The 27,998-nt window shown below is 41.9% G+C and overlaps 2 protein-coding genes across 3 annotated transcripts; one reads left to right on the forward strand and one right to left on the reverse strand.

Annotated features, from left to right (window-relative positions):
- On the forward strand, nucleotides 1-18,925 carry tspan3a (tetraspanin 3a). 2 transcript variants are annotated; one of them, XR_014613772.1, is made up of 9 exons: nucleotides 1-157; nucleotides 986-1,177; nucleotides 1,795-1,869; nucleotides 2,126-2,227; nucleotides 2,344-2,496; nucleotides 2,589-2,672; nucleotides 3,636-3,807; nucleotides 15,384-15,482; nucleotides 16,718-18,925. XR_014613772.1 is itself a non-coding variant. In XM_084169495.1 (7 exons), the coding sequence occupies exons 1-7, from the start codon at nucleotides 95-97 to the stop codon at nucleotides 3,726-3,728; spliced, it is 762 nt and encodes a 253-aa protein (XP_084025621.1). In that variant the 5' UTR covers nucleotides 1-94; the 3' UTR covers nucleotides 3,729-3,826. The 2 variants fall into 2 exon arrangements, 1 of the variants encoding a protein (XP_084025621.1); XM_084169495.1 differs by lacking the exons at nucleotides 15,384-15,482; nucleotides 16,718-18,925 and having other exon boundaries at nucleotides 3,636-3,826.
- Nucleotides 13,167-27,899, reverse strand: pstpip1a (proline-serine-threonine phosphatase interacting protein 1a). The gene is made up of 15 exons (XM_084169494.1): nucleotides 27,811-27,899; nucleotides 26,191-26,291; nucleotides 26,041-26,115; nucleotides 25,885-25,919; nucleotides 25,680-25,786; nucleotides 25,159-25,221; nucleotides 23,267-23,371; nucleotides 22,774-22,819; nucleotides 21,945-22,024; nucleotides 21,656-21,754; nucleotides 21,365-21,461; nucleotides 18,932-19,019; nucleotides 18,725-18,810; nucleotides 15,588-15,697; nucleotides 13,167-15,456 (listed from the first exon to the last, which is right to left on the reverse strand). The coding sequence occupies exons 1-15, from the start codon at nucleotides 27,838-27,840 to the stop codon at nucleotides 15,325-15,327; spliced, it is 1,254 nt and encodes a 417-aa protein (XP_084025620.1). The 5' UTR covers nucleotides 27,841-27,899; the 3' UTR covers nucleotides 13,167-15,324.
- Nucleotides 27,900-27,998: the final 99 nt, after the last annotated feature.

Consider the following 27,998-nt stretch of genomic DNA (forward strand, 5'->3'; position numbering starts at 1 on the left):
TCCAGTCGGTGATGGATTGCAAACGCAAGAGGACATAGCCAGCTAATTCACGAATACGTTTTTACTATAATAATAGAAAATACCTGTTTTAAACATGGGGCAGTGTGGTATTACCTCATCAAAGACGGTGCTGGTCTTTCTGAACCTAATTTTTTGGGTAAGTTAAAACGACAACTGTTTCGTTCGAGTGCGCAAAATCTCAACCACAACATTATACGCAGCACATTTGCTAGCAACCTGCTAGTTACTACCATTCAAGGCAACCTAGGCCATGTGACTGTTTGTCTATCTTTATCTTAAATATACTGTTTGAGAATTTGGGCCTTTGGGTTACTACAAAATGCAATGTTATTGCAGTCATGTTGCTATCCCTTTTATATTTAACTAACGTTAGCTAGCTGAACATTTCCTTTCCTTCTCTGTCTTTCTTTGTCTGGTTGCTTTGGCTACTGCGGCTAGAATCAGGGAGTTTCATGCTGGGCTTTTGTGCCCCCTTTGTCCCAGGACGAAAGGCACTGCCTGGAGTCTAACCCTGTTTAAAAAAAAAAAAAATGTTTAATGCCCCTTCCCATAAAATTATACTGTAGCCTGATAACCATACTGTAAGTGGGTCCTCAACATAAAGTGTTTGTTGGCAGCTCTTTTTCTAAACTTCCATATGTTAGGAAATGAGGTTTGAGAGATCAATAAACACAATGGTCTTTGTATTGGTCTTCGCCAGTTAGTGAGCAATCAAATAATTCCAATTGAAGGATTGAGTTATTATAATGACAATGGGATGGTTTTAATAGTTGTATGCTTTTGTGTCAGACAAACATGCCTTTTGGCCCATCCTTAGCCCATAGCACGCTAAAGATTGGCCTCTGATTATTTAGGCCTAACAACCTCTGAGGGACCATCAGAGAGGCGATACTCATTTTAACCTTTTTCTTTTTTTTAATATGCTTTTTTGTGTTATTAATACTCTCTCCCCCCCATCATACAGGCAGCAGCAGGGATTTTGTGCTATGTTGGAGCCTACGTGTTCATCACCTATGATGACTACGACCACTTCTTTGAGGATGTGTACACCCTTATCCCTGCTGTGTCCATAATTGCAGTTGGAGGCCTCCTTTTCATCATCGGTCTTATTGGATGCTGTGCCACAATACGAGAAAGCCACTGTGGGCTTGCAACGGTCAGTGCAGGGCTCTATGCAGATGTTTTTTACAGGGAGCACGTGTGCACCTAAGTTGAAAAATGTAGGATCACACAAAGAAATTTAGGAGCACAATGAAAAATATGAGGTAACAAGCCGTTTTCTTTGTAGTAATGGTGCAAGCATGCCGGTCATGACTCTGCGCTCAGTGTATTCCCCATGGCACTCAGGGGCTGCGGTACGGTGAAGTAATCATTGCAAAAAGTATATTTTTTGTTTGTTTTTTAGCACACTGGTGCGCCTAAATAAACATTCCAGGTCGCACAGCAAAATATTTGGCCGCTTATGCAAGTAAAATGGTTGCACTGTAGAGCCCTGCAGTGAATGTTGCCTTATCACCTACTTCTACAGCATTCAAACTGGGCTCAGTACTCCCTCAGTAATCCTGTTGGCCAGAAGACTGATTACTAAATACATAACCTAGTTCAGGCTACAGAGAGCTTATGTTGTTTTGTATCATGTTGGATAATCCTTCATTACAGTTTTATTGATTTAAATGTGCATTTTATTCCTTATGAATGCTAGAGATCTTAAAATCCTCTCCCTTTGTATTTTCAGGAGTTTCTTATGTTTAATTCTTCCTCTTTTCGCCACAGTTTGTCATCATTCTCCTCCTGGTGTTTGTGACGGAAGTGGCAGTGGTGGTTCTTGGTTATATTTACAGATCAAAGGTGTGTAAGTCAAGTACATATTGATCAAGGTTACGTTTGTGAAAATCAGATTTTGTTCAGGATAACAATACTCTCTGGATATGTTCCTATGTGAAACGTTTTTCTTTCAACCACAATATTAACAATTTTCTCTATGGAAAACATAGTAGCTTATGTATTTTTATATTTAGTCTTCCCATGAATGGGAAAAGTGCTATCTTAAGTGGTAATAAGGTTGTGTAAGATGGACATTCTAATCTCAGGAACCTGTTTACAGGTTGAAGACGAAGTCAATCACTCCATCCAGAAGGTGTACAATGAGTACAATGGCACAAACACAGATGCCTCAAGCCGTGCCATTGACTACGTGCAAAGACAGGTGAGAGAGATATAATGTAACTTGGGCAATTCATGTTTTGTGTAACAGTTTTTAAGTTATTTAAAGCTGTATTGAAATGATCTAGTATTAACCATCACCATTTCTCATGCCTGCAGCTCCACTGTTGTGGGATTCACACTTACTCAGACTGGATGAACACACGCTGGTTTAATGAGTCTCGAAACAACAGTGTTCCAGTGAGCTGCTGCAAACCTAATGTCAGCAACTGTACAGGCTCTCTAGCCCGTCCTGGAGACCTCTATCCAGAGGTAAGAGATTGTCCAATACATACCTATGCTTTGCTCTCATACATAACATACACATTGATTCTCTTACACAATGTATTGTTTTGTGTCTCCAGGGATGTGAAGCCCTTGTTGTGAAGAAACTAAAGGAGATAATGATGTATGTAATCTGGGCTGCACTGACGTTCGCTGCAATTCAGGTACAGAACCAATTCCATCAGCTCTCTTTCGTTCAACTAAGGGATGTGTTGTTCCATCATGTGACCCCCTCCCTATGATGACTCATGAAGTGATTCATTATGGAGGCTGAGTGGGCCTGGGTATGCCATTATTATGTCAACCCCCCCACCACACTCCAGCAGAGCCTCAAGGGACAGGGCCTAGAGGGGATTGATTCATGGGGACAGGGAAAATGCATCTAGGAATTTCTGGAAAAGGGGAAATAGCATAGCCACAAGGTCATCTCAAACTAGGCTAAATGGAGCCTAAAGGAAAAATGGTGTCCCAAGCCAATTTACATTGACTTGATATATTAGTTACTTTGATTTGTTATAAAATGTTAATAATCAGATTCTGTAGGCCGTGGGAAATTGTCAGTGGATTAAGATGGCATGTCATTTGCTAGATTGACCCCTTTTCATTCCTTTCATTTGACTACAATGAGGGGGCAGCTGCATGACAGAGAGCTGCGTTAAAGCGCTGTCATTCATTATTTAAATACAAATCAATCACATGTATTTATATAGCTCTTTCAACATCAGCAGTTGTCACAAAGTGCAATACAGATACCCAGCTTAAAACCCCAGGACAGCAAATGGTCCTAGTCTACATTTAAATAGCTGTTTATCAATATACTGTAGATGCTTCCTTTTAATGTCACCTCTGCATTTCATCAACATTACATTCTCTTATTTTATGGGCTGATGAGTGTGTGTGGATGTGAATTTTCTGGTTTGAAGTCATTCTAGAGGCTTTTGACCCAGAAGCTTCCCTGTTTGCTGCTGATGTAGTAGCTTTGTGTCCTTGCTCAGTGCTCAGCCTTTCCTGGGAGAGTAGTTAGCATAGTGTCCAGGTCAGAGGCTGACAGGCGACATCCTCAGGAAGGTATGGATGGAAGACATGGATGACAAAACGCTTCAACCCCTGATGTTTTCCTTTCCTAGGTATTTGGGATGCTGTGTGCCTGTGTGGTGCTGTGCCGTAGGAGCCGTGACCCTGCCTACGAGCTTCTCATGACAGGGGGAACCTACGCATAAGAGGAACACACACCTAGGCTGATGGCTTTGTCAGTGGGGGATGGTTCACTGGCTTGCCCAAGCTCAGGTTTCCTCTTCTGTAAGTTGAAAAGCTCCTCACACAGTGGCTCATACTCCACAATGGTGATGGGTGAAGTGGTGAAAAACCTATTTATTTACATGCTATGTAAGTTGGTGTTTTTGACTTTTTTTCAAAAAGCTACAAGCCGATTCTTAAATGGTGATTTAAACAAGGTTTTTTGTTACAGTGAGGGAAAAAAGTATTTGATCCCCTGCTGATTTTGTACATTTGCCCACTGACAAAGACATGATCAGTCTATAATTTTAATGGTAGGTTTATTTGAACAGTGAGAGACAGAATAACAACAAAAAAATCCAGAAAAACGCATGTCAAAAATGTTATAAATTGATTTGCATTTTAATGAGGGAAATAAGTATTTGACCCCTCTGCAAAACATTACTTAGTACTTGGTGGCAAAACCCTTGTTGGCAATCACAGAGGTCAGACGTTTCTTGTAGTTGGCCACCAGGTTTGCACATCTCAGGAGGGATTTTGTCCCACTCCTCTTTGCAGATCTTCTCCAAGTCATTAAGGTTTCGAGGCTGACGTTTGGCAACTCAAACCTTGAGCTCCCTCCACAGATTTTCTATGGGATTAAGGTCTGGAGACTGGCTAGGCCACTCCAGGACCTTAATGTGCTTCTTCTTGAGCCACTCCTTTGTTGCCTTGGCTGTGTGTTTTGGGTCATTGTCATGCTGGAATACCCATCCACAACCCATTTTCAATGCCCTGGCTGAGGGAAGGAGGTTCTCACCCAAGATTTGATGGTACATGGCCCCGTCCATCGTCCCTTTGATGCGGTGAAGTTGTCCTGTCCCCTTAGCAGAAAAACACCCCCAAAGCATAATGTTTCCACCTCCATGTTTGACGGTGGGGATGGTGTTCTTGGGGTCATAGGCAGCATTCCTCCTCCTCCAAACACGGCGAGTTGAGTTGATGCCAAAGAGCTCCATTTTGGTCTCATCTGACCACAACACTTTCACCCAGTTCTCCTCTGAATCATTCAGATGTTCATTGGCAAACTTCAGACGGGCGTGTATATGTGCTTTCTTGAGCAGGGGGACCTTGCGGGCGCTGCAGGATTTCAGTCCTTCACGGCGTAGTGTGTTACCAATTGTTTTCTTGGTGACTATGGTCCCAGCTGCCTTGAGATCATTGACAAGATCCTCCCGTGTAGTTCTGGGCTGATTCCTCACCGTTCTCATGATCATTGCAACTCCACGAGGTGAGAACTTGCATGGAGCCCCAGGCTGAGGGAGACAGTTATTTTGTGTTTCTTCCATTTGCGAATATTCGCACCAACTGTTGTCACCTTCTCACCAAGCTACTTGGCGATGGTCTTGTAGCCCATTCCAGCCTTGTGTAGGTCTACAATCTTGTCCCTGACATCCTAGGAGAGCTCTTTGGTCTTGGCCATGGTGGAGAGTTTGGAATCTGATTGATTGATTTCTTCTGTGGACAGGTGTCTTTTATACAGGTAACAAACTGAGATTAGGAGCACTCCCTTTAAGAGTGTGCTCCTAATCTCAGCTCGTTACCTGTATAAAAGACACCTGGGAGCCAGAAATCTTTCTGATTGAGAGGGGGTCAAATACTTATTTCCCTCATTAAAATGCAAATCAATTTATAACATTTTTGACATGTGTTTTTCTGGATTTTTTTGTTGTTATTCTGTCTCTCACTGTTCAAATAAACCTACCATTAAAACTATAGACCGATCATTTCTTTGTCAGTGGGCAAACATACAAAATCAGCAGGGGATCAAATACTTTTTTCCCTCACTGTATTTGTTGCTCTGTGATATTTGACAAATGATATTTGTTGCGCTTAAGTTTTACCCCTTGTTGTTTTGAGGTACACAAGGATGAGGCCTCTGTGGATGATAAACCTACTGAAATGTGGACTGAATACTTTACTCATGTCAGTTTGCAATATGTGTATGGCTTTGGAATATTTTATAAATATTTAAATCTATCATGTAAATAGCTGAGTTGAAGATTCCCTGTGTGTATGAGGTTGCCTTGTGCTACTGCTTTGTTTGTCCAGACCTCACCCTTCAGCAGCACCATTCTGTTTCTGATAAGAAGCAGTGGAACTATAGACAGTATACAAATCAATGGCACTGCATCGGCCCACCAGGAATGGGCAGTAACCAAAGTGCAGTCAAATTAACTGATCTGCTTTGCTCAAATGTGGGCATTTGATTAATCCACATGCACTGTTACTAAAATGTTCTGTTATACTTTCTGTGTGGAGTTGAGCACACTCATGATGTGTAGGCCTAGTTTTAAAATAGATTTTTAAGAAATGTAGTCATGTAGAGAAACGTAAACCGGGGGGGGAACTTTATCAAATAAATAAACTGTATTCCAGCCAGAAGATTCTGTAGTTTCATTTATTTATATATTTCACAAAGATATGCTCACATTTCTCTGCACACAACCAAGACCATAGCCATGCCTCTCTTGTGTGGACATTAGCGCTGTATGGTTTTCTCCAGACAAAGCACCCTGATGTTCAAACACTAATTGTCTGAGAGCTTTTGTCATTGGCAGAGCCATGGAGTCACATCCTAAACCACTTTTGTGGAAAGGGGTTAAAGTTCACCTCTTTCCCAGGGGGAGGGAGACCTGGCTTTAAGTGATTTGTGTAGCCATGCTTTTGGTTAAACACAGAGTCAGATGATCGGGTTATCTCAATCTTGTTTAATATGGTATTGGGACAAACCTTGTCATTAGATCCTTGAATTGGGTACAGGGGTGCCATAGGCCAGTTGTACCTTGTCTGTATTAAAGCTACAAATAGCTAGCTACTTGCAGAGTTTCTCTCTTATGCATCAGCTAACAGTTACACAGTAATTGTATTTGTAGATTGGGACTTTGAGTCAGGCTCTTAATGACCAGATGCCTCAACTAGTTGGATCAGTCTGCACTGTAATGTGATTGTCTTGAGTCACAAACGGACAGCTGCTTGTGGGGTTTCCAAATAAGTATTGTATTGTATTTAGTTGCGATGAAGCCTATAAAGTCGAGCCATTCTGTAGAGTTCACATTGTGTTAGTAGGCCAAATTGTGATCCAAAGCATTTATAGTGCACTAATTATAGAACTACATAATACAGCATAGATTGCTCGTGTGGGAAACCTCCTGAAATATACATCTATACACATAATCAAAGGATTGCTATTTTAGAGTTAATAATTCAACGTTTTTTGTTTTTTTAAATATTAAAAATGGAGTCAAACAGCCTGGGTCGTCTGCAAACTTGATGATTGAGTTGGAGGCGTGCTTGGCCACGCAGTCATGGGTGAACAGGGAGTACAGGAGTGGGCTGAGCATGCACCCTTGTGGGGCCCCAGTGTTGAGGATCAGCGAAATGGAGGTGTTGTTTCCTACCTTCACCACCTGGGGGTGGCCCGTCAGGAAGTCCTGGACCCAGTTGCACAGGGCGGGGTTCAGACCCAGGGCCTCGAGCTTAATGATGATCTTGGAGGGTACTATGGTGTTGAATGCTGAGCTATAGTCAATGAACAGCTTCTTACATAGGTATTCTTCTTGTCCAGATGGGATAGGGCAGTGTGCAGAGTGATGGCGATTGCGTCGTTTGTAGATCTATTGGGGTGGTAAGCAAATTGAAGTGGGTCTAGGGTGGCAGGTAAGGTAGAGGTGAAATGATCCTTGACAAGTCTCTCAAAGCACTTCATGATGACAGAAGTGAGTGCTACGGGGCAATAGTCGTTTAGTTCAGTTACCTTTGCTTTCTTGGGTACAGGAACAATGGTGGCCATCTTGAAGCATGTGGGGACAGCAGACTGGGATAGGGAGAGATTGAATATGTCCATAAACACACCAGCCAGCTGGTCTGCACATGCTCTGAGGACTCTGCTAGGGATGCAGTCTGGGCCGGCAGCCTTGCGAGGGTTAACACGTTTAAATGTTTTACTCACGTCGGCCACGGAGAAGGAGAGCCCACAGTCCTTGGTAGCGGGCTGCGTCGGTGGCACTGTGTTATCCTCAAAGCGGGCAAAGAAGGTGTTTAGCTTGTCTGGAAGAAAGACATCGCTCTCTGCGACGTGGCTGGTTTTCCTTTTGTAGTCCGTGACTGTCTGTAGACCCTGCCACATACGTCTCATTTCTGCGCCGTTGAATTGCGACTACACTTTGTTTCTATACTGACGTTTTGCTTGTTTGATTGCCTTGCGGAGTGAATAAATACTCTGTTAGTCACCTTGCCATGGTTAAATGCGGTGGTTCGCACTTTCAGTTTTGTGCGAATGCTGCCATCTATCCACGGTTTCTGGTTAGGGTAGGTTTTAATAGTCACATTGGGTACAACATCTCCTATACACTTCCTGATATACACAGTTACGGTATCGGTGTATTCGTCAAAATTATTTTCACAAGCTACCCGGAACATATCCCAGTCCACGTGATAAAAACAATCCTGAAGCATGGATTCCGATTGGTCAGACCAGCGTTGAATAGTCCTTAGCACAAGTACTTCCTGTTTGAGTTTCTGCCTATAGGAAGGGAGAAGCAAAATGGAGTCGAGATCAGATTTGCCAAAAGGAGGGCGGGGGAGGGCCTTGTAAGCATCATGGAAGTTTGAATAACAGTGGTCTAGTGTTTTAGCAGCGCGGGTACTACAGTTGATATGTTGATAGAACTTCGGCAGCCTAGTCCTCAAATTTGCTTAGTTAAAATACCCATCTACAATAAATTCAGCCTCAGGATATGTGGTTTCCAGTTTGCATAAAGTCCAGTGAAGTTCTTTGAGGGCCGTCGTGGTATCGGCTTGAGGTGGGATATAAACGGCCGTGGCTATAACGGTCGGCATTTGATTGTGAGGTATTCTAGGTCGGGTGAACAAAAGGACTTGAGTTCCTGTATGTTACTACAATTACACCATAAGTCGTTAATCATGAAACACACACCTCCGCCCTTCTGCTTCCCGGAGAGATATGTATTCCTATCTGCGCGATGAACTGAGAATCCCTCTGGCTGGACCGATTCCGACAGAGTATCCCAAGACAGCCATGTTTCCGTGAAACAAAGTAAGTTACGGGCCCTGATGTCTCTCTGGAAAGAAATCCTTGCCCTGAGCTCATCAACTTTGTAATCCAAAGACTGAACATTAGCGAGTAATATACTCAGAAGCGGTGGGTGGTGTACGCACCTCCTATGTCGAACCAGCAGGCCGCCTCGAGTGCCTCTCCTCCACCGGCGATGTTTTGGGTCGGCCTCTGGTTCGAACAAAGGATCTGCTTCGAGGGAAGTCGTATTCCTGGTCGTATTGCTGGTAGTTCTGGTGAGTTACTGCCGCTCTGATATCCAATAGTTTTTCCCGGCTGTATGTAATCACACAGACAGCTGTGGTCCTCTGTAGCTCAATTGGTAGAGCATGGCGCTTGTAACGCCAGGGTAGTGGGTTTGATCCCCGGGACCACCCATACGTAAAAATTGATGCACACATGACTGTAAGTCGCTTTGGATAAAAGCGTTTGCTAAATGGCATATTATTATATTATATTATATTATATTGGTAAAGGTACGTTACTTGACTTACCCCTAACCAATAAAACTATAAACGCTTATGAGATTTCCTCCACCCCAGTAACACATTTAGAAACAAAACCCATGGCCTGTTAAATAGAACCAATGAATGTTGAACATGTAGAGACTTGTTAATTAAACTTAAGGCCCAGTCTATCCTGTCTCAGGTGCCAGACTTATTATGGACAGAGCACTCCATTTACAGTGGACTGAAAGGCAGTGCTAGCCCAGTTATAATAAATGTTGATCGCAGAAAGAAACTCTAGTCTCGAGAGCTACCTTAAAAAGGAAGCTCCCAAGATCACTCCTCCAATGTTTCTCTTCCCTTCTGAATTGGCCGATGTATTTTATAAATTCGGCGCATATGTTCATCTTAAAATAATAGACATTTAATAAGTGTGAAGCAGAAAGTGAATATCCAACAGAAATTGGTAATAAATATATAGAGTAACATTGTTAGGGGAGACTCAAATGAAAACTTTATCCTTATTGGAAGGCATTGTTATCATGTTTGTTTTGTTTTTAAACCTTACAATAGGGGTAAAAGCAGAACATTGTTTGAGAGTGATCCGTGTGTATTAGCAGTAGTGATTGAGAATTGTTTTTTCTACTGGAAAAAGTAGGAGGGTTCTAGTTGAAGGAAACATGTAGACTAGTGAAAGTAACACAGACATTGATAAAGAAGGTAAAGTGGAAAGATTCATGGTACTCATGATCTATCAGTTGATGTCAAATTTAATGAGTGTTGACAGTATGTGAATGGTAATATGTTATTAGTGGCTTTCAGATAGCACTTTAATAATGCCATATTTTAGTAATTTGAAGATGCTGAGGTTTCTATACAAGGTCACATGATGAACAGAGGGATTGAGCCTTGGGACTGATATTCAATTAGAGGCCACCATCTGGTGTTTGGGTTAGAGATAAGCTTCCTGTGGACAAATAGATTAGCCGCCAGTGAAAGTGAGTGGGACTCACTGAACTCAAACAGGCTGTAAGGGACACAGTTGGACATTTGGGACAGAGGTATGAATAATTGAATAAGATACATTTTTGACCATTTCCAGTTATTATTACTTAATTCTATAGGTTGGGTAACACCAGGGATTTAAGTAAGAAGGTAATGTCATCTAAAACAATAATCTGTTTCCATTACGTGGAACTGTGTCTAAACTTGAAGTAGATCCAAGTAAATGTTTTTAGTACCGAATATTGAGCTGATGTAGCTCAGTTGGTAGAGCATGGCGTTTGCAACGCCAGGGTTGTGGGTTCGATAAAATAATGTATGCGCTAACTGTAAGTCGCTCTGGATAAGAGCGTCTGCTAAATGACTAAAATGTAAATGTCTGATAAGCTAGCACCAACTTTTTAAGGACCTACAGTGAGGGAAAAAAGTATTTGATCCCCTGCTGATTTTGTACGTTTGCCCACTGACAAAGAAATTATCAGTCTATAATTTTAATGGTAGGTTTATTTTAACAGTGAGAGACAGAATAACAACAACAAAAATCCAGAAAAACGCATGTCAAAAATGTTATAAATTGATTTGCATTTTAATGAGGGAAATAAGTATTTGACCCCCTCTCAATCAGAAAGATTTCTGGCTCCCAGGTGTCTTTTATACAGGTAACGAGCTGAGATTAGGAGCACACTCTTAAAGGGAGTGCACCTAATCTCAATTTGTTACCTGTATAAAAGACACCTGTCCACAGAAGAAATCAATCAATCAGATTCCAAACTCCACCATGGCCAAGACCAAAGAGCTCTCCAAGGATGTCAGGGACAGGATTGTAGACCTACACAAGGCTGGAATGGGCTACAAGACCATCGCCAAGCAGCTTGGTGAGAAGGTGACAACAGTTGGTGCGATTATTCGCAAATGGAAGAAACACAAAATAACTGTCAATCTCCCTCGGCCTGGGGCTCCATGCAAGATCTCACCTCGTGGAGTTGCAATGATCATGAGAACGGTGAGGAATCAGCCCAGAACTACACGGGAGGATCTTGTCAATAATCTCAAGGCAGCTGGGACCATAGTCACCAAGAAAACAATTGGTAACACACTACGCCGTGAAGGACTGAAATCCTGCAGCGCCCGCAAGGTCCCCCTGCTCAAGAAAGCACATATACATGCCCGTCTGAAGTTTGCCAATGAACATCTGAATGATTCAGAGGACAACTGGGTGAAAGTGTTGTGGTCAGATGAGACCAAAATGGAGCTCTTTGGCATCAACTCAACTCGCCGTGTTTGGAGGAGGAGGAATGCTGCCTATGACCCCAAGAACACCATCCCCCACCGTCAAACATGGAGGTGGAAACATTATGCTTTGGGGGTGTTTTTCTGCTAAGGGGACAGGACAACTTCACCGCATCAAAGGGACGATGGACGGGGCCATGTACCGTCAAATCTTGGGTGAGAACCTCCTTTCCTCAGCCAGGGCATTGAAAATGGGTCATGGATGGGTATTCCAGCATGACAATGACCCAAAACACACGGCCAAGGCAACAAAGGAGTGGCGCAAGAAGAAGCACATTAAGGTCCTGGAGTGGCCTAGCCAGTCTCCAGACCTTAATCCCATAGAAAATCTGTGGAGGGAGCTGAAGATTCGAGTTGCCAAACGTCAGCCTCAAAACCTTAATGACTTGGAGAAGATCTGCAAAGAGGAGTGGGACAAAATCCCTCCTGAGATGTGTGCAAACCTGGTGGCCAACTACAAGAAACGTCTGACCTCTGTGATTGCCAACAAGGGTTTTGCCACCAAGTACTAAGTCATGTTTTGCAGAGGGGTCAAATACTTATTTCCCTCATTAAAATGCAAATCAATTTATAACATTTTTGACATGCGTTTTTCTGGATTTTTGTTTTGTTATTCTGTCTCTCACTGTTCAAATAAACCTACCTTTAAAATTATAGACTGATAATTTCTTTGTCAGTGGGCAAACGTACAAAATCAGCAGGGGATCAAATACTTTTTTCCCTCAATGTATGTATATACTGTATTCTATACTATTCTACTGTATCTTAGTCCATGCCGCTCGTCCATATATTCTTAATTCTTACTTAGATTTGTGTGTATTGGGTATATGTTGTGAAATTGTTAGATATTACTGCACTGTCGGAGCTAGAAGCACAAGCATTTTGCTACACCCGCAATAACATCTGCTGAACACGTATGTGACCAATAACATTTGATTTGATTTGATTTCCGTGACGCAAAATTGTAGTGGAAATTACCACCAGGGACTCAGTCAAACTCAAATGAATCATTCTTTATTATCAGCAAGCTGGAGAGGTTCCAACAAACTTAATGCACCATAGTACACGTCTGTCAGGAGCTCTGCCGGGGTAGTCCCATTAGTTATAATAATAATAATAATATGCCATTTAGCAGACGCTTTTATCCAAAGCGACTTAGTCATGCGTGCATACATTTTTGTGTATGGGTGGTCCCTGGGATCGAACCCACTACCTTGGCGTTACAAGCGCCGTGCTCTACCAGCTGAGCTACAGAGGACCAGTTCTCTTCTATACGACTATACAAAAAAGCTACATAGGCATGGTTCATAGGGTTGGTTTCTGCATGTGACTGGCACTGTCTCCTATCTTAATTTATAGAACTTATTCTGGGTGTTCTGCCAAAAGGTCTGAGGAGGGGGTCATGACCATCTCCTCCTCATATCTCTACCCAGCACCTACAGGAACCAACGATTGTATGAGATAAGATGTACAATTCAAGGCTATCTCTTCAGACAACAACATTTCTGGTACAATCTTCCTAGAAGTCGGAAAAACATGACGAGGAACATGTCAAAATTATGATTTTTGGCACTTTAGCAAGTCTTTATTCATATAAAAAATCTGAGGTCTATATTAAAGGGGCACTTCATTTAATATAACAGCCCAGCTAACAACAAACGTTCCAACTACTTTAGAGAACATTCCCTTGAGTCTCAGTAGGCCATTAACTAATGTTTTCATAGGAATGTTCCCGTTATGTGCAAGGAATGTTTCCAAGAGACCATTCCATTAATGTAAAATAGAACTTACCCAGAATGTGGTTACCATGTTCTCAGAATTTAAGATATTAATGTTCTAGGGGGAATGTTGCAAGAACATTAATGTGTCCAGTTTTCTATGGGTTAGGAGAATACACCAACGTACCACCAAACATACACAGAATATAATTGCCATGTTCTCAGAACATAAGATATTAATGTTCTAGACACGTTTCATGGGAACGTTGCAGGAACATTTCTTTGTATCAGTTGTCACGACGTCGCCTGATGGTCCCAAAAAAATGTTACACATCACGTTTTGTGACTATTGCCGAGCCAATCAAGGCCCTGATTGGTAAACCAACTATCCATTCGTAGCTCTTTGTCTGTTGGGCAAGGTCAGGGACACACAAACTGCTTTCAACTCCTCATCTGGGATTTGAACTCACAACCTCTTGGTTCACAGTACTCCGATCTTCCCACTACTCCACCATGTCTATGTTAGGTGTCAGTTAAATCGGACTATTCTCATCATTGATCCAGGCTCTGTCGTAGCCGGGACCAGGAGACCCATGGGGCGGCGCACAATTGGCCCAGCGTCGTCCAGGGTAAGGGAGGGAATGGCCGGCAGGGATGTAGCTCAGTTGGTAGAGCATGGCGTTTGCAATGCCAGGGTTGTGGGTTCGTTTCCCACAGGGGGTATGGGAAAAAAAATAGGAAAAAAATAAATAACTGTAACTGTTAGTCACTCTGGATAAGAGCATCTGCTAAATGACTTAAATGTAATTGATTTTATTTTCTTATTTCAACAATTTAAGGGCTTTCTGTGTAGTTGTCTAATGTGGGTGGGGCATGTTAACCTGTTTTAATGATAGTCCTGAATCACTAGGATCAATAAAATAGTTTTCTTGAATGTACTTTTAACAGAGCTGAGATTTACTTCAAAGTGCATGATGAGAATAGTCAGATTAACCGATACATGACACGGACATGGTGGCGTAGCAGGAAGATCAGTGTAACGTAAACCAAGTGGTTGTGAGTTCAAATCCCAGGTGAGGACTGTTGAATAATAATTACTGTATAAATGAACATGCACAATGTAAGCATGATTGTCAAAGTGTGACAAATATGTAAGTTAAAAGGACTGTGTGTGAGTATTCCTAATGATATTCCTAATGGTTCACCAATCAGGACCTTGACTGGCTTGGCAACAGTAACAAGGCATGATGTGTAATTTTTTTTTTTGGGGGGGGGGGGGTGAACGTTTCTTGCAACATTCCCATGAAACGTGTCTAGAACATTAATATCTTATGTTCTGTGAATGTTTGGTGGGACGTTGATGGAATATTCTCCTAATCCACAGAAAACTGGGCACATGAATGTTCTCATGAAACGTATCTAGAACGTTAACATTGCATATTTTTAGAATGTGGTAACCACGTTCTGGGTATATTCTGTTTGACATTAAGGGAATGTTCTCCTAACTAACACCAAAACATGCTAAAAAGGTTCTCAGAAGGTTTATGCTAACATAGATAGAATATTCCCTTAACTAACGGAAAACTGGACACTCAAACATTACGGGAACATTACAGGTAACATTACAAAAATGTTCTCTCTCCCTAAAATTGTTAGCTGGGAGGCTTTTAAAATTCTATATTATTGCACAATTTCTACTTAAAATATCATAGGGAAGCAAAATGTAATCTATTTGTGTAACGACCCACAAACTGTGGTGCTTGTAGACTCGAGAGGAAAGTAAAACAGGTAAGTGCAAGTCTTTCCATCTTGACAATACATAAGTGAATAATCTCCATCATTAGATAAAGCCATGGTCTCAGGTCAGTAACGTCACTCAACAACACATATAGCCAAGAATGAGAACATTATCAGCGCTGTAAGGCTTAGAGAAAATAGTCAAACTAAGACATGCGGGGTGGGGATATGCTATGTGCCCTACAGCCTTATTACTTGTGCCAAGAACAGTTCATTCTTTGGCCAGATAGGATCCAGGGACCAGTCCTGACAGGCCGTTTCTCTCCACAGTCCACCAGCCATCCAGATCTTGTTCAATGACCACAACCGTCTCCCCTGCAAACATGGACAGCTCGTCCTCACCCTAGAGATGGACAAGGACAAGGCCGGGTTAGTTAAGTTGTGGTTCAAATGTCACAGAAACGTGAATCCACTCATTATTAGTGTAGGCCTATATGTTGAATGCAGGCATATAGAGTGTCAGCGCATTCTGACCTGAGCCACATAGTCATATAGAGCCTGGTACTCCTCTCTGCTCTCAGAGATGGTTGGCTCCACTCGCTGAAATCCAGGAATGGAGGCGTACACTCCATCTGATGTGTCGGCTAAGGATTACACATAGAGGCAAGCAGATTAATCAGTTATTGGGTCAAGCAACTGGCAGTTTGAAACATCATTACTACCTCTATTGACAACTGAAAAAGTAATCCCATGTGATGTCAGACCCTGCTTAATATTGCTCAAACATATACTTTTACGCCAAGGGACAGTCACCCTTAGCAGCGATGGCAGAAAGCGGACGTTTCTGGATTTCAGGGATACAGTATTTCTAACCTAATTTTAGTTTCCCCTGAAAAACAGAAGGGGGAACTCCGCTCAGGCGTATTTCATCGCCTGCTACGTTAGGTTAAGGGACAGTTGACCTGAATTCAGATGTTTGTGCCCCCTGGTGGTCAAATAAATAGATGGAAAACCTACATGATAAAGTTATGGGCTATTACTGTTTCCAAATTATGATTGGAACAAGACTTTTCCCTTTAAGATCAACACAATGCATTGTTATGAGGGAGCATAGAAAAATAACATACATCGTGATCCTCTCAGTCTCAGTTTTTACCTGACAAGTAACAATGTAATGACTGTGGAAAAACATGATCTCCCTTACCCTGTCCACAAAATTGTTTCTATTGACAGTCCTACACACACTGAAAAGTACCACACTTAATGTATTTACATTGAACAGAAATATAAACGCAACATGCAACAAGATTTTATTGAGTTACATTTCATATAAGGAAATCAGTCAATTTAAATAAATAAATTAGGCCCTAATCTATGGATTTCACATGACTGGGAATACAGATATGCATCTGTTGGTCACATATACCTTAACAAAAACGGTATCTCTCTGCATTCAAATTGCCATCGATAAAATGCAATTGTGTTCGTTATCCGTAGCTTATGCTTAAGCCAACTCTCTTGCTATCTCTCTCAGAATGACCTTCTTGATCCAAACCAGTCAGGTTTCAAGACTGGTCATTCAACTGAGACTGCTCTTCTCTGTGTCACGGAGGCTCTCCGCACTGCTAAAGCTAACTCTCTCTCCTCTGCTCTTGTCCTTCTAGACCTGTCTGCTGTCTTTGATACTGTGAACCATCAGATCCTCCTCTCCACCCTCTCCGAGCTGGGCATCTCCGGCGCGGCTCACTCTTGGATTGCGTCCTACCTGACCGGTCGCTCCTACCAAGTGGCGTGGCGAGAAGCTGTCTCCGCACCACGTGCTCTCACCACTGGTGTCCCCCAGGGCACAGTTCTAGGCCCTCTCCTATTCTCGCTATACACCAAGTCACTTGGCTCTGTCATATCCTCACATGGCCTCTCCTATCATTGCTACGCAGAAGACACACAACTAATCTTTTCCTTTCCCCCTTCTGATAACCAGGTGGCGAATCGCATCTCTGCATGTCTGGCAGACATATCAGTGTGGATGACGGATCACCACCTCAAGCTGAACCTTGGCAAGACGGAGCTGCTCTTCCTCCCGGGGAAGGACTGCCCGTTCCATGATCTCGCCATCCCGGTTGACAACTCCGTTGTGTCCTCCTCCCAGAGTGCGAAGAGCCTTGGCGTGACCCTGGACAACACCCTGTCGTTCTCCGCTAACATCAAGGCGGTGACCCGATCCTGTAGGTTCATGCTCTACAACATTCGGAGAGTACGACCCTGCCTTACACAGGAAGCGGCACAGGTCCTAATCCAGGCACTTGTCATCTCCCGTCTGGATTACTGCAACTCGCTGTTGGCTCGGCTCCCTGCCTGTGCCATTAAACCCCTACAACTCATCCAGAATGCCGCAGCCCGTCTGGTGTTCAACCTCCCCAAGTGCTCTCACGTCACCCCTGCTACAAGACCATGGTGCTTGCCTACGGAGCTGTGAGGGGAACGGCACCTCCGTACCTTCAGGCTCTGATCAGTCCCTACACCCAAACGAGGGCATTGCGTTCATCCACCTCTGGCCTGCTGGCCCCCCTACCTCTGCGGAAGCACAGTTCCCGCTCAGCCCAGTCAAAACTGTTCGCTGCTCTGGCACCCCAATGGTGGAACAAGCTCCCTCACGACGCCAGGACAGCGGAGTCACTCACCACCTTCCGGAGACACTTGAAACCCCACCTCTTTAAGGAATACCTGGGATAGGATAAAGTAATCCTTCTACCCCCCCCAAAATTAAATAAATAAATTGTAAAGTGGTTATCCCACTGGCTATAAGGTGAATGCACCAATTTGTAAGTCGCTCTGGATAAGAGCGTCTGCTAAATGACGTAAATGTAAATCAGCAAACTGCTCGTCCACACGACGCTATACAAGTTGTCTGCCATCTGCCTGGTACAGTTGAAACTGGGATTGATCCGTGAAGAGCACACTTATCCAGCGTGCCAGTGGCCATCGAAGGTGAGCATTTGCCCGCAGAAGTCGGTTACGATGCCAAACTGCAGTCAAGTCAAGACCCTGGTGAGGATGACGAGCACGCAGATGAGCTTTCCTGAGACGGTTTCTGACAGTTTGAGCTGAAATTCTTCGTTTGTGCAAACCCACTGTTTCATCAGCTGTCTGGGTGGCTGGTCTCAGACGATTCCGCAGTTGAAGAAGCCGGATGTGGAGGTCCTGGGCTGGCATGGTTACACGTGGTCTGCGGTTGTGAGGCCGGTTGGGTGCAAAATTCTCTAAAACAACGTTTTAACAGCTCTGGTGGACATTCCTGCAGTCACTATGCCAATTGCACGCTCACTCAAAGAGACATATGTGGCATTGTGTTGTGACAGAACTGCACATTTTAGAGTGACCTTTTATTGTCCCCAGCACAAGGTGCACCTGTGTAATGATCATGCTGTTTAATCAGCTTCTTGATATGCCACACCTGTCAAGTGGATGGATTATCTTGGCAAAAGAGAAATGCTCACTGACAGGGATGTAAACAAATTTGTGCACAACAGTTGAGTGAAATAAGCTTTTTGTGCGTATGGAACATTTCTGGGATCTTTTATTTCAGCTCATGAAACACAGGACCAACATCTAACATGTTGCATTTATATTTTTGTTCAGTGTAGTTACAGTAATTTTTGCAGCATACATACCAGTAGGTGGTGCTAGTGGCTGTGAACAGTCATTGACGTTTGTTTTAGAGCCAGCCGTTGAGTTCCCTTGCAAAAGGTTTGAAAACCTAAAAGTAATTAAACAGAACTTATTTTGTTTCACATTGTAAAGATGTTGTTTTGATGGTTGCATGATTTCAAATATGCATTGTTGTAGTGCAATAAAAACTATTTATAAGTGTCTCTAACCTCTTCATAACTCCTCCTACAAAGCAGGCACCGCCATTGCTGTCTGTCGAGGGCTCCCCCTCATAATAGTTCTCAAACACAATGGGAGCTGGGAATAAACCACAGGCATTTAGCAAAGCAAACTCACCCAAGGCCTAAGTAAAGTGTGTATCACAGCGAGGTGGGTGCACTGCAAAGTGCAAACAAAGGGGGAACACATTATTTCTCCATGTGGCCACATACAGTGACTTGCAAAAGTATTCAGACCCCTTGGATTTCTTCACATTTTATTGTGTTACAAAGTGGGATTAAAATGGATTTATATCTACTTTCTTTTATTTATTTTTATTAAAATAAAGAATTCATAACTAAAATAGTTGTTGCATAAGTATTCAGCCCCTTTGTTTAGGCAAGCCTAAATTAGTTCAGGAGTAAAATAAGTTACATAGGCCTCTATTTTCGGCTGCCGTTAAGGCGGCGCGAGTGTCAAACGCACTTTATTTTGTCATGTATATTTTGTCATGTAAAAACTGCCGCACTGGCATTTTCAGCCCTAACTCGAGGTTCGGCAATTTACCTGTCTTATATCAACTAGCTTGCGCTCAGATGGGCAGGGTGGACATTCCCTTTTTATCCATGCATTGTAAGCAGGCCCACATTATTTTAGCCAAGCAGGTCCAGTTTTGGATGTGAGTAAAACCGTCTATAGTCTGCGTTCTTTTAATATTACATGCCCACGGGGAGAAATGATGGTGCCTGTAGAATTTGATTATAATTATTCATTCTCTTTGCAGGCCTTATTAATAATTAATTTAAACCTTGCTTATTGAAAATGTTTGGCATGTCCATGCTCAGCCATAATGCAATTTACAGTAGGCCTAGCCCATGTAATTACTTGGAACAATGTGGACTGCAAATGGGTTCAAGTTAATGTATTTAGCAAAGATAGGTCTACATTTTGTTATTTCGTTTCTGTAAGCCATTTAACAAACTTTAAGGGACTAACATTGGAATTGATTCCAAGGCAATACATGAAATACTGTAAATACACAACTTGAAGCCACATATTTCACCATGAAGCACGTTCTGATTGGCCAGTGAGGGGCCAAGACTCATCAAAACCCAACCCCTTTGTGCCAATGCCAGCAACTGCGCCGATAATTGTGATAGTGAAAATCGCAAATATATTTCTGACACGATTTACATGATTTTTGAATGACTAACACTTTCCTCTGTCCTCCATACATACAACCTCTGTAAGGTCCCTCAGTTAAGTATTGCATTTCAAGCACAGATTAAACTACAAAGACCAGGGAGCTTTTCGAAAGCCTCAGAATGAAGGGCAGTGATTGGTAGATAGGTAACAATAACAAATCAGACATTGAATATCTCTTTAAGCATGGTCGAGTTAATAATTATGCTGTGGATTATGTATTAAACCACCCAGACACATCAAAGATACAGTTGTCCTTCTGAACTGAGCTGCAGGACAGGAATGAAACTGCTTAGGGATGTTAACCTGAGGCCATTGGTGATTTTAAAACAGTTACAGAGTTCAATGGCTGTGATGGGAGAAAACTGAGGATGGATCTTGTAAAGTAATACTTGGCCTAAATGTAAAGCCTTATGTTTGGGGCAAATCCAACACAACACATCACTGAGTAACTGCCTCCTTATTTTCAAGCATGGTGGTGGCTGCATCATGTTATGGGTATGCTTGATATCGGCAAATACTGGGGAGTTTTTCAGAATAAAAAGAAACGGGATGAAGCTAAGCACAGGCAAAATCCTAGAGGAAAACCTGCTTCAGTCTGCTTCACACCAGAGACTGGAAGAGGAATTCCCCTTTCAGCAGGACAATAACCTACAACACAAGGCCAAATCTACACTGGAGTCGCTTACCAAGAAGACAGTGAATGTTCCTGAGTGGCCACGTTATAGTTTTGACTTAAATCTACTTGAAAATCTATGACAAGTTTTGAAAATTGCTGTATAGCAATAATCCCCAACATCTTGATAGAGCTTGAACATTTTGAAAAGAATAATGGGCAAATATTGCACAATCCAGGTGTGCAAAACTCTTAGAGACTTACCCAACAAAACTCACAGCTGTAATCGATGCCAAAGGTGTTTATAACATGTATTGACTCAGGGAGCTGAATACTTATGCAATGACTATATTTTAGTTATTACTTTTGTATTATTATTATTATTTATTTTGTATTATTCCACTTTGCCATTAAAGAGTATTTTGGGTAGATTGTTGACAAAAAATGTCAATTAAATATGAAGAAATCCAAGGAGTCTGAATAGTTTCCCAAAGGCACTCTATTCTCATCAATGTTTTACTAAGTTGACATTTAAAGAGTTTAGAGATAATATTGAAATGTTCAGACCTGGAACATATTCATGTACACAAACCAGCAAACTGGACAGGTGGTGTACTGTACTTACCTGGTGGACTTGAGCCAGTGCTTTTCATTTCAACAAAGCAGTCATTATCTGCAGTGATGTCACACAGTTCTAGAGTTTTCCTCACTTCTTCATAACACTGAAAGTACATTTGGGGCACGGCTCAAACACATTCAATTTACTTTCTTTATTCATTACTAATCAGCTCTACAGACCAGTTATAATCTAGTAGTTATTATAGCTTCTATATGGTACAGTTGATACAAATTCTGTATATTGTCTTACATACTGGATTATAGTACAACATGGTAAGAGAAGACAAACTTCACCAACCTCATCATCTTCGACACATTGCATTGAGAATTGGTTACAGTGGACCCAGATGGCATTCCTCAGGATGTTGATACGATCTCCCTCCTGCTGCTGAAAGACCTGCAAACCAAATCTCCATTGTATGATTAATCTGTATAGGATGGACATCCCCTTTTTACAACAATCTGTGGACCAGCAGCTGGTCTAACAGCAAATATTTACGTCATTTAAGAAAAGTGTGTCTCATCATACTGTACAATCCAACTGGAATTCTTTGCTAGGACTAACATCAGAATATGGCTCAATGTACCTCACAAATACTCTCGTGTGTAGTTTCCCATTCTTGACGAATCTTGTCTAGCTGTTCAATGTTTGACCTGTATTGTTTTTCTGCAGACAAAGAAGAAAAGGTGGTACTCAGATAATACACAGTCCTTTATGTTTCTCTCACCTCACCTTTTATTTTATTTTTATATTACAAAACATACACAAACAAATGACAGCATACAGACACACAAACATCAACGACCTCACACCTGACCCTCCTGCTCCCTCACAACCTCATCTCCAGCGCCCGCATCACTCTCTGCCACATGGCCTCAAACTGCTCCATTTTGTTTCTCTCCGTCGCCCACGCACTTTCAACATTTAGATAATAAAACATTTGACATTTCCATTGTGTTAACGATGGAGGATTGGTTGATTTCCAGTTTAAGTATACACGTTTTTTCAAGATGTTTGACGAGAAAAGTATTGTCCAACCCATCGGGTAGCTCACTGCATCCTCATATGCCATGTCTTGAAATATACAAGCAGACGGATTAAAAGTAAATTTACCACATTGTAATACTTCTGACAGCCAACTGTCTAACTCCGCCCCTAACTTTTGGACTTTCTAGCATTCCCAGAAGGCATGGATTATTGAGACATTGTTAGTTTTACACTTAAGACATGACTGCCGTTGTGCTGTAGAATTTGTGAATTTTGTCTCGTGTAATAAATTCTATACATTAATTTTTACTGGATTAATCGTAATTTTTTTATTAACCAAGTCATAGACTGCCTTTATTCGTAGTAGAGCGACAGTATTTAGAAAAACATTTGAAAAGATAAGAGCTCACTAGCCTAGTATCCCTTACCTGCCTCTCCTGCTGCCTCCCTGCACTGCTTAGACTTGTTATGCACCTGCAAAAGAACAGGAATTTACTGTGACTGACAGGAAACAATTGCATAAATGTCAGTACTAAAGAGTACGGAAATTATCTTCCAATGACATAATTGGAAATCCTTTCTATTTCAACACTCAGTTGAAGGGGAAGGTTGCGTTAATCTCCATGAACAAGGGTTTTACTTAATGTCCCACACAGCAACAGTGCAGAATGCGTGTTTACATTCACTCTATGATGAAAGTCTAACATCCTCTGCAATACACATCCTTTGTAATTATTCCAACAATTCTAAACATGTACAGACTGAACATACAGTAGTTGTAGGTCAATCTTACACAAGTACTCAGAGGGAGTACTATGCTCTAATTTCATTCAACTTAATGGTCTATTTCTAAGCCTTGTTCCCATTGTCAGGTTAGTAGATGTGTTGTCCAGTGTGGATGGGAAGAGTAAAGTGATTTACCCTCTCAGCCTGCTTGGATGTGGTGGTAGCTACTCTGCTCATCCTCGCAGCAACTTGCTCTGCCTCATCCGCCTCTCTGCACCTCTGGTCATATGACCTTTTAGACTGGGAGGGAAAGGACACACAGAAAGGAAACCTCTTGTCTGGTTTACAAAACTACACAATGTACATACCTCCAATTATTAGATAATGACAGCTGTTATTATTTTAAACTTTACAGGAAGCTGCTGCAAGATGAGGAACATAAAGTGCAATCTGTAAGCAGAGAGACTAAGATACATCAGACAGTGCAGGATTTGCTTAGCTGAGAGGCACTTCCTCAGCTTGCCACAGAATTCACACACACTATATGACCAAAAGTATCTGGACAACTGCTCGTCGAACATCTCATTCCAAAAGCATGGGCTTTAATATGAAGTTGGTCCCCCCTTTGCTGCTATAACAGCCTCCACTCTTCTGGGAAGGCTCGCAGTCTGCTTTCCAATTCATCCCAAAGATGTTCGATTGGGTTGAGGTCAGGGCTCTGTGCAAGCCAGTCAAGTTCTTCCACACCGATCTCGACAAACCATTTCTGTATGGCCCTCGCTTTGTGCACAGGGGCATTGTTATGCTGAAACAGTAAAGGGCCTTACCCAAACTGTTGCCACAAAGTTGGAAGCACAGAATCGTCTACAATGTCATTGTTTGCTGTATGGTTAAGATTTCCCTTCACTAGAACTAAGGGGCCTAGCCCGAACCATGAAAAACAGCCCCAGACCATTATTCCTCCACCACCAAACTTTACAATTGGCACTATGGTAACGTTCTCCTGGCATCTGCCAAACCCAGATTCGTCCGTCGGACTGCCAGATGGTGAAGCGTGATTCATCACTCCAGAGAACACGTTTCCACTGCTTCAGAGTCCAATGGTGGCGAGCTTTACACCACTCCAGCCGACCCTTTGCATTGCGCATGGTGATCTTGGGCTTGTGTGCGGCTGCTCGGCCATGGAAACCCATTTCATGAAGTTCCCGACGAACAGTTATTGTGCTGACGTTGCTTCCAGAGGCAGTTTGGAACTCGGTAGTGAGTGTTGCAACTGAGGACAGATTATTTTTACGCGCTACGGGCTTCAGCCCTCGGTGGTCCCATTCTGTGAGCTTGTGTGGCCTACCACTTCGCAGCTTAGCCGTTGTTGCTCCTAGATGTTTCCACTTCACAATAACAGCACTTACAGTTGACCGGGGCAGCTCTAGCAGGGCAGAAATTTGACAAACTGACTTGTTGGAAAGGTGGCATCCTATGACGGTGCCACGTTGAAAGTTACTGAGCTCTTCAGTAAGGCCATTCTACTGCCAATGTTTGTCTATGGAGATTGCATGACTGTGTGTTCGATTTTATACACCTGTCAGGAACGGGTGTGGCTGAAATAGCCAAATCCAGTAATTTGAAGGGGTGTCCACATAGCTTTGTATGCATTGTGTATCTACAGTACATATTGTGCACTCACATTTACACTTCAGCTTGTTCCACCTCTACACTCCTTCCTCAGCTCTTGTCTTTCTCCTTCATCCTCTCTCTTGACTTTAATGGCCCTCTTTGTTTCCATTTCTATCTGCTTGGTGGTGCGCCTTGTTTTTTTTGTGTACATAACCAATTCACTTACTGGCATATAATTTTGCCTGACAGAAAAACATTATGGTTTTCTTGAACCATACTAACCAAAGGTTCTTTGTAAGTAAAGCTAAAATAACCTTGACACATTGAGTTACTTAATGTGAACGTTTCAAGGCCCAGGCATCAAGCCCTACCTACCACAGACAAACATAACTATAAGGTTAAGGGTTTGACGTCACACAAATGAGCATACAGATAAAGAAATGAAGATGGTTTTTGGTAGGAACTGTGCTCACCTCCATTGTTTTCTTGTATAAAGACACCTTCATCTTCTGAACCTTGTCCATGATGCCTTCAAACTGAGACAGAGGAAAGTATACTATGACTGATGCACAAATAGCTGATCAATTACAGATCAATAGTGGATTGATCTAATCTAACCACTGATACTCTTTCTGTCATTTATCATGGAAAACAGCAAATGGTTATGAACATTTGAAATCAAAGTATATGAAATAATAGTACAATATATGTAGATATTCAACACCATGAGCTAACAATAGCATGTCTTTAGACATGCAGGGTTCCTAGAATATGACCTGAGAAACTAACTTAAAGAAGTCTATGTACTGTACCTCACTACAGTGTTTAGATTGGGGTATTCACATTAGGTGGGACAACTCAAACCTTCCAGTAATTCTGGAAACATTATAGGGTGATTATAGTAGCCACATTACTTCCCTGTCTGTCAGAGAGAAGTAAAAACCCCTGTACAATTTCCTCATGTGGGTGAATACTATAAATGTCAAACAAAAACCTTTTTTCTCTGCTCTTTCTGTCGCTCCCTGAACTGTTCCATCCTCTTGACCTCTTCCTTTAACATCCCAGACAGATGTAGATGTATATTTCCAATGTTCTCAATTTCTACAAAACATGAGGTTAGACAACATTACAAATCTGGGATGAAGTAGAGTGCCGCTGCATAGCTAACAGGTGGACAATTGAAGTTGTGTTCTACTTACGGACTTTGAGTTGGTCAAGGGATGCTCCCAAAGTGCTGTGAAAAGAAAATAACTGTGAGAATGTGCAGATACATTCATTTCACACATACCTCTCTCTCTCTCCACCAAAACGTAAGGTATTTAGTTTCCATGAATCTTGAGAGCAGAGCCACTCACTTGATCTCACAGAGTCCCCCTGCCTTGCGTGCAATCATCACCAACTCTTTGCCATATCTCTCTTCTGCAGATGCCCTATCCAATGGAAACACAATATTTCTTAACTTATAATTGTGGCATAATATAATTTCATACACAATGTAGGACTACCTCATCTTCAAGAGCTCCTCCATATCTTTGCACATTCGTCGACCCTCACAGAGTCTCTGGATGAGAGCCTCATATCCCACATTACTGATGAAATCCACTCCCTACAACCATACAGAATCATACCATTATATTAGCAACCTCAAATAAACTGTTTAAATATAAAGGTCCAAAGAAAGTCATTTTCAAAATATAGATGCAACCAAGCAACTATTCATCTTTTTTAAACTTTTACTTTTCCAGCTTTATGGTGTTTGGCAAAACAAAATGATTTCATGATGCTGTGTACATAATAGTATTGAATGCTAGTGCAAGTGAACGTTATAAACAAGTTATATGACACATCACATACTGTAGGCCTTCAGTGGGGATGTTGCTGGGCCCACACTGTATCACTCATACCTTACAGTACATAACACCCAGTTTCCACAGGAAAACAACCATAAACAGTAGTTGGTCATCACGTAGTTAGCAGTATCAGAAATGATTCCACTGTCAACCACCTTATGTATCAACAGCAAACCATTGACTGTGTTCTGTTGGCTGAACTTTGGCTTATACATGATTGTGTACTATGTGAAGGCCAAAATAAATAAAATGTACAATACAGAATGCCATATACTGGTACTTGTATTACACAATTAGTATACAATACCAAACATAATTCAATGCCAACAATATTTCATACAAAGTAATAAGAAAACATGTACAATAAGTGAATGAATTTCATGTGTTCATTTTAATTTGCAAAGGTTAGAAGGGGATTATGGTACTGAGCCTGCAATGCAAATCAACCCAGAAGCTGTCTGTAGCTTTGTAGTTCTGACAATGCATCACAGTCAGAAGATCGAAGACAGAAAGAGTGGGGAGCCTGGCCTGTTTTACGGTTGGGTTGGTTTTAAAGGAAGCTCAGCATAGAGGAAAGGTTTAACACTATTACCGACACTCTGAAACAAGCAATCCAGCCAAGAGAGTTATAACCAAGTTGTGTGGAACATTTGTCAGCGACTATTTAACAAAAATGGGGCCTAGTTATTTAGATAAATTACATGATACACCAGTACATTTATTAATACCACACACTGAAGAGCAAGTTTCCACATAAAATAATTACACAAATACATTTCTTCATCATAGCATCTGAAATAAAGTTTTAGTCAATAAATTGGCTAAGGCCATAAAACAAACACATTTGTAAAGACGACAATCTGAGAGCCAATGAGAAATATTATGTTTAATTTAGTAAAGTACTGCATCTGAAGCGGGTGTAATGTCTCAGCTGTTATGTATTCGCAATAACCTAATGGCAGGTAGCCTAGTGGTTAAGAGCATTGGGTCAGTAACCGAAAGGTCGGTGATTCGAATCCGCGAACCAACTAGGTGAAAAATCTGTTGATGAGCCCTTGAGCAAGGCACTTAACCCTAATTGCTCCTCTAAGTCGCTCTGGATAAGAGCGTCTGCTAAATGACTAAAATGTAAATAACAGTTTGGATCAAGCAGTAAATAATTTTGCTAACTGTCTCTGCTGATAGCCTCTAAAAAATAACCTTCACCCATCTTAACCATAGAGATCATACAGATTGAGCATCAAAGTGGTTAGTCAGTATGTTACAGTGACTCACCCAAAATACATCTTTGAATTGTAAAGCCATCTCAGCAATAGATCAAATATGATATCCTCTCTGAGGGCATTCAGTAAAGAAAGCACTGATCGTTGTCAAAGCCAGTGAAAATGATAATGCACACACAGGAAACCCCCAGCCAGTACACAGGGCTTGGTTCACTAGTTTGACTCAAATGAGGAAGAGCT

This window comes from Coregonus lavaretus, assembly GCF_964263955.1.
Source record: "Coregonus lavaretus genome assembly, chromosome: 9".
NCBI lineage: Eukaryota > Metazoa > Chordata > Actinopteri > Salmoniformes > Salmonidae > Coregonus > Coregonus lavaretus.

Bases quoted from the DNA above. Each gene is read 5' to 3' on its own strand.
- tspan3a (XM_084169495.1), top strand. From the start codon at position 95: ATGGGGCAGTGTGGTATTACCTCATCAAAGACGGTGCTGGTCTTTCTG. The intron at 2,228-2,343 runs GTGAGAGAGATA...TCATGCCTGCAG, and splicing joins TTGACTACGTGCAAAGACAG to CTCCACTGTTGTGGGATTCA. The intron at 2,673-3,635 runs GTACAGAACCAA...TTCCTTTCCTAG, and splicing joins TGACGTTCGCTGCAATTCAG to GTATTTGGGATGCTGTGTGC.
- pstpip1a (XM_084169494.1), bottom strand. From the start codon at position 27,840: ATGGCTTTACAATTCAAAGATGTATTTTGG. The intron at 21,755-21,944 runs GTACATTGAGCC...TTTGGTTTGCAG, and splicing joins CACACGAGAGTATTTGTGAG to GTCTTTCAGCAGCAGGAGGG. The intron at 15,698-18,724 runs GTATGTATGCTG...TGTAATCCTTAG, and splicing joins GCCACTAGCACCACCTACTG to CCGACACATCAGATGGAGTG.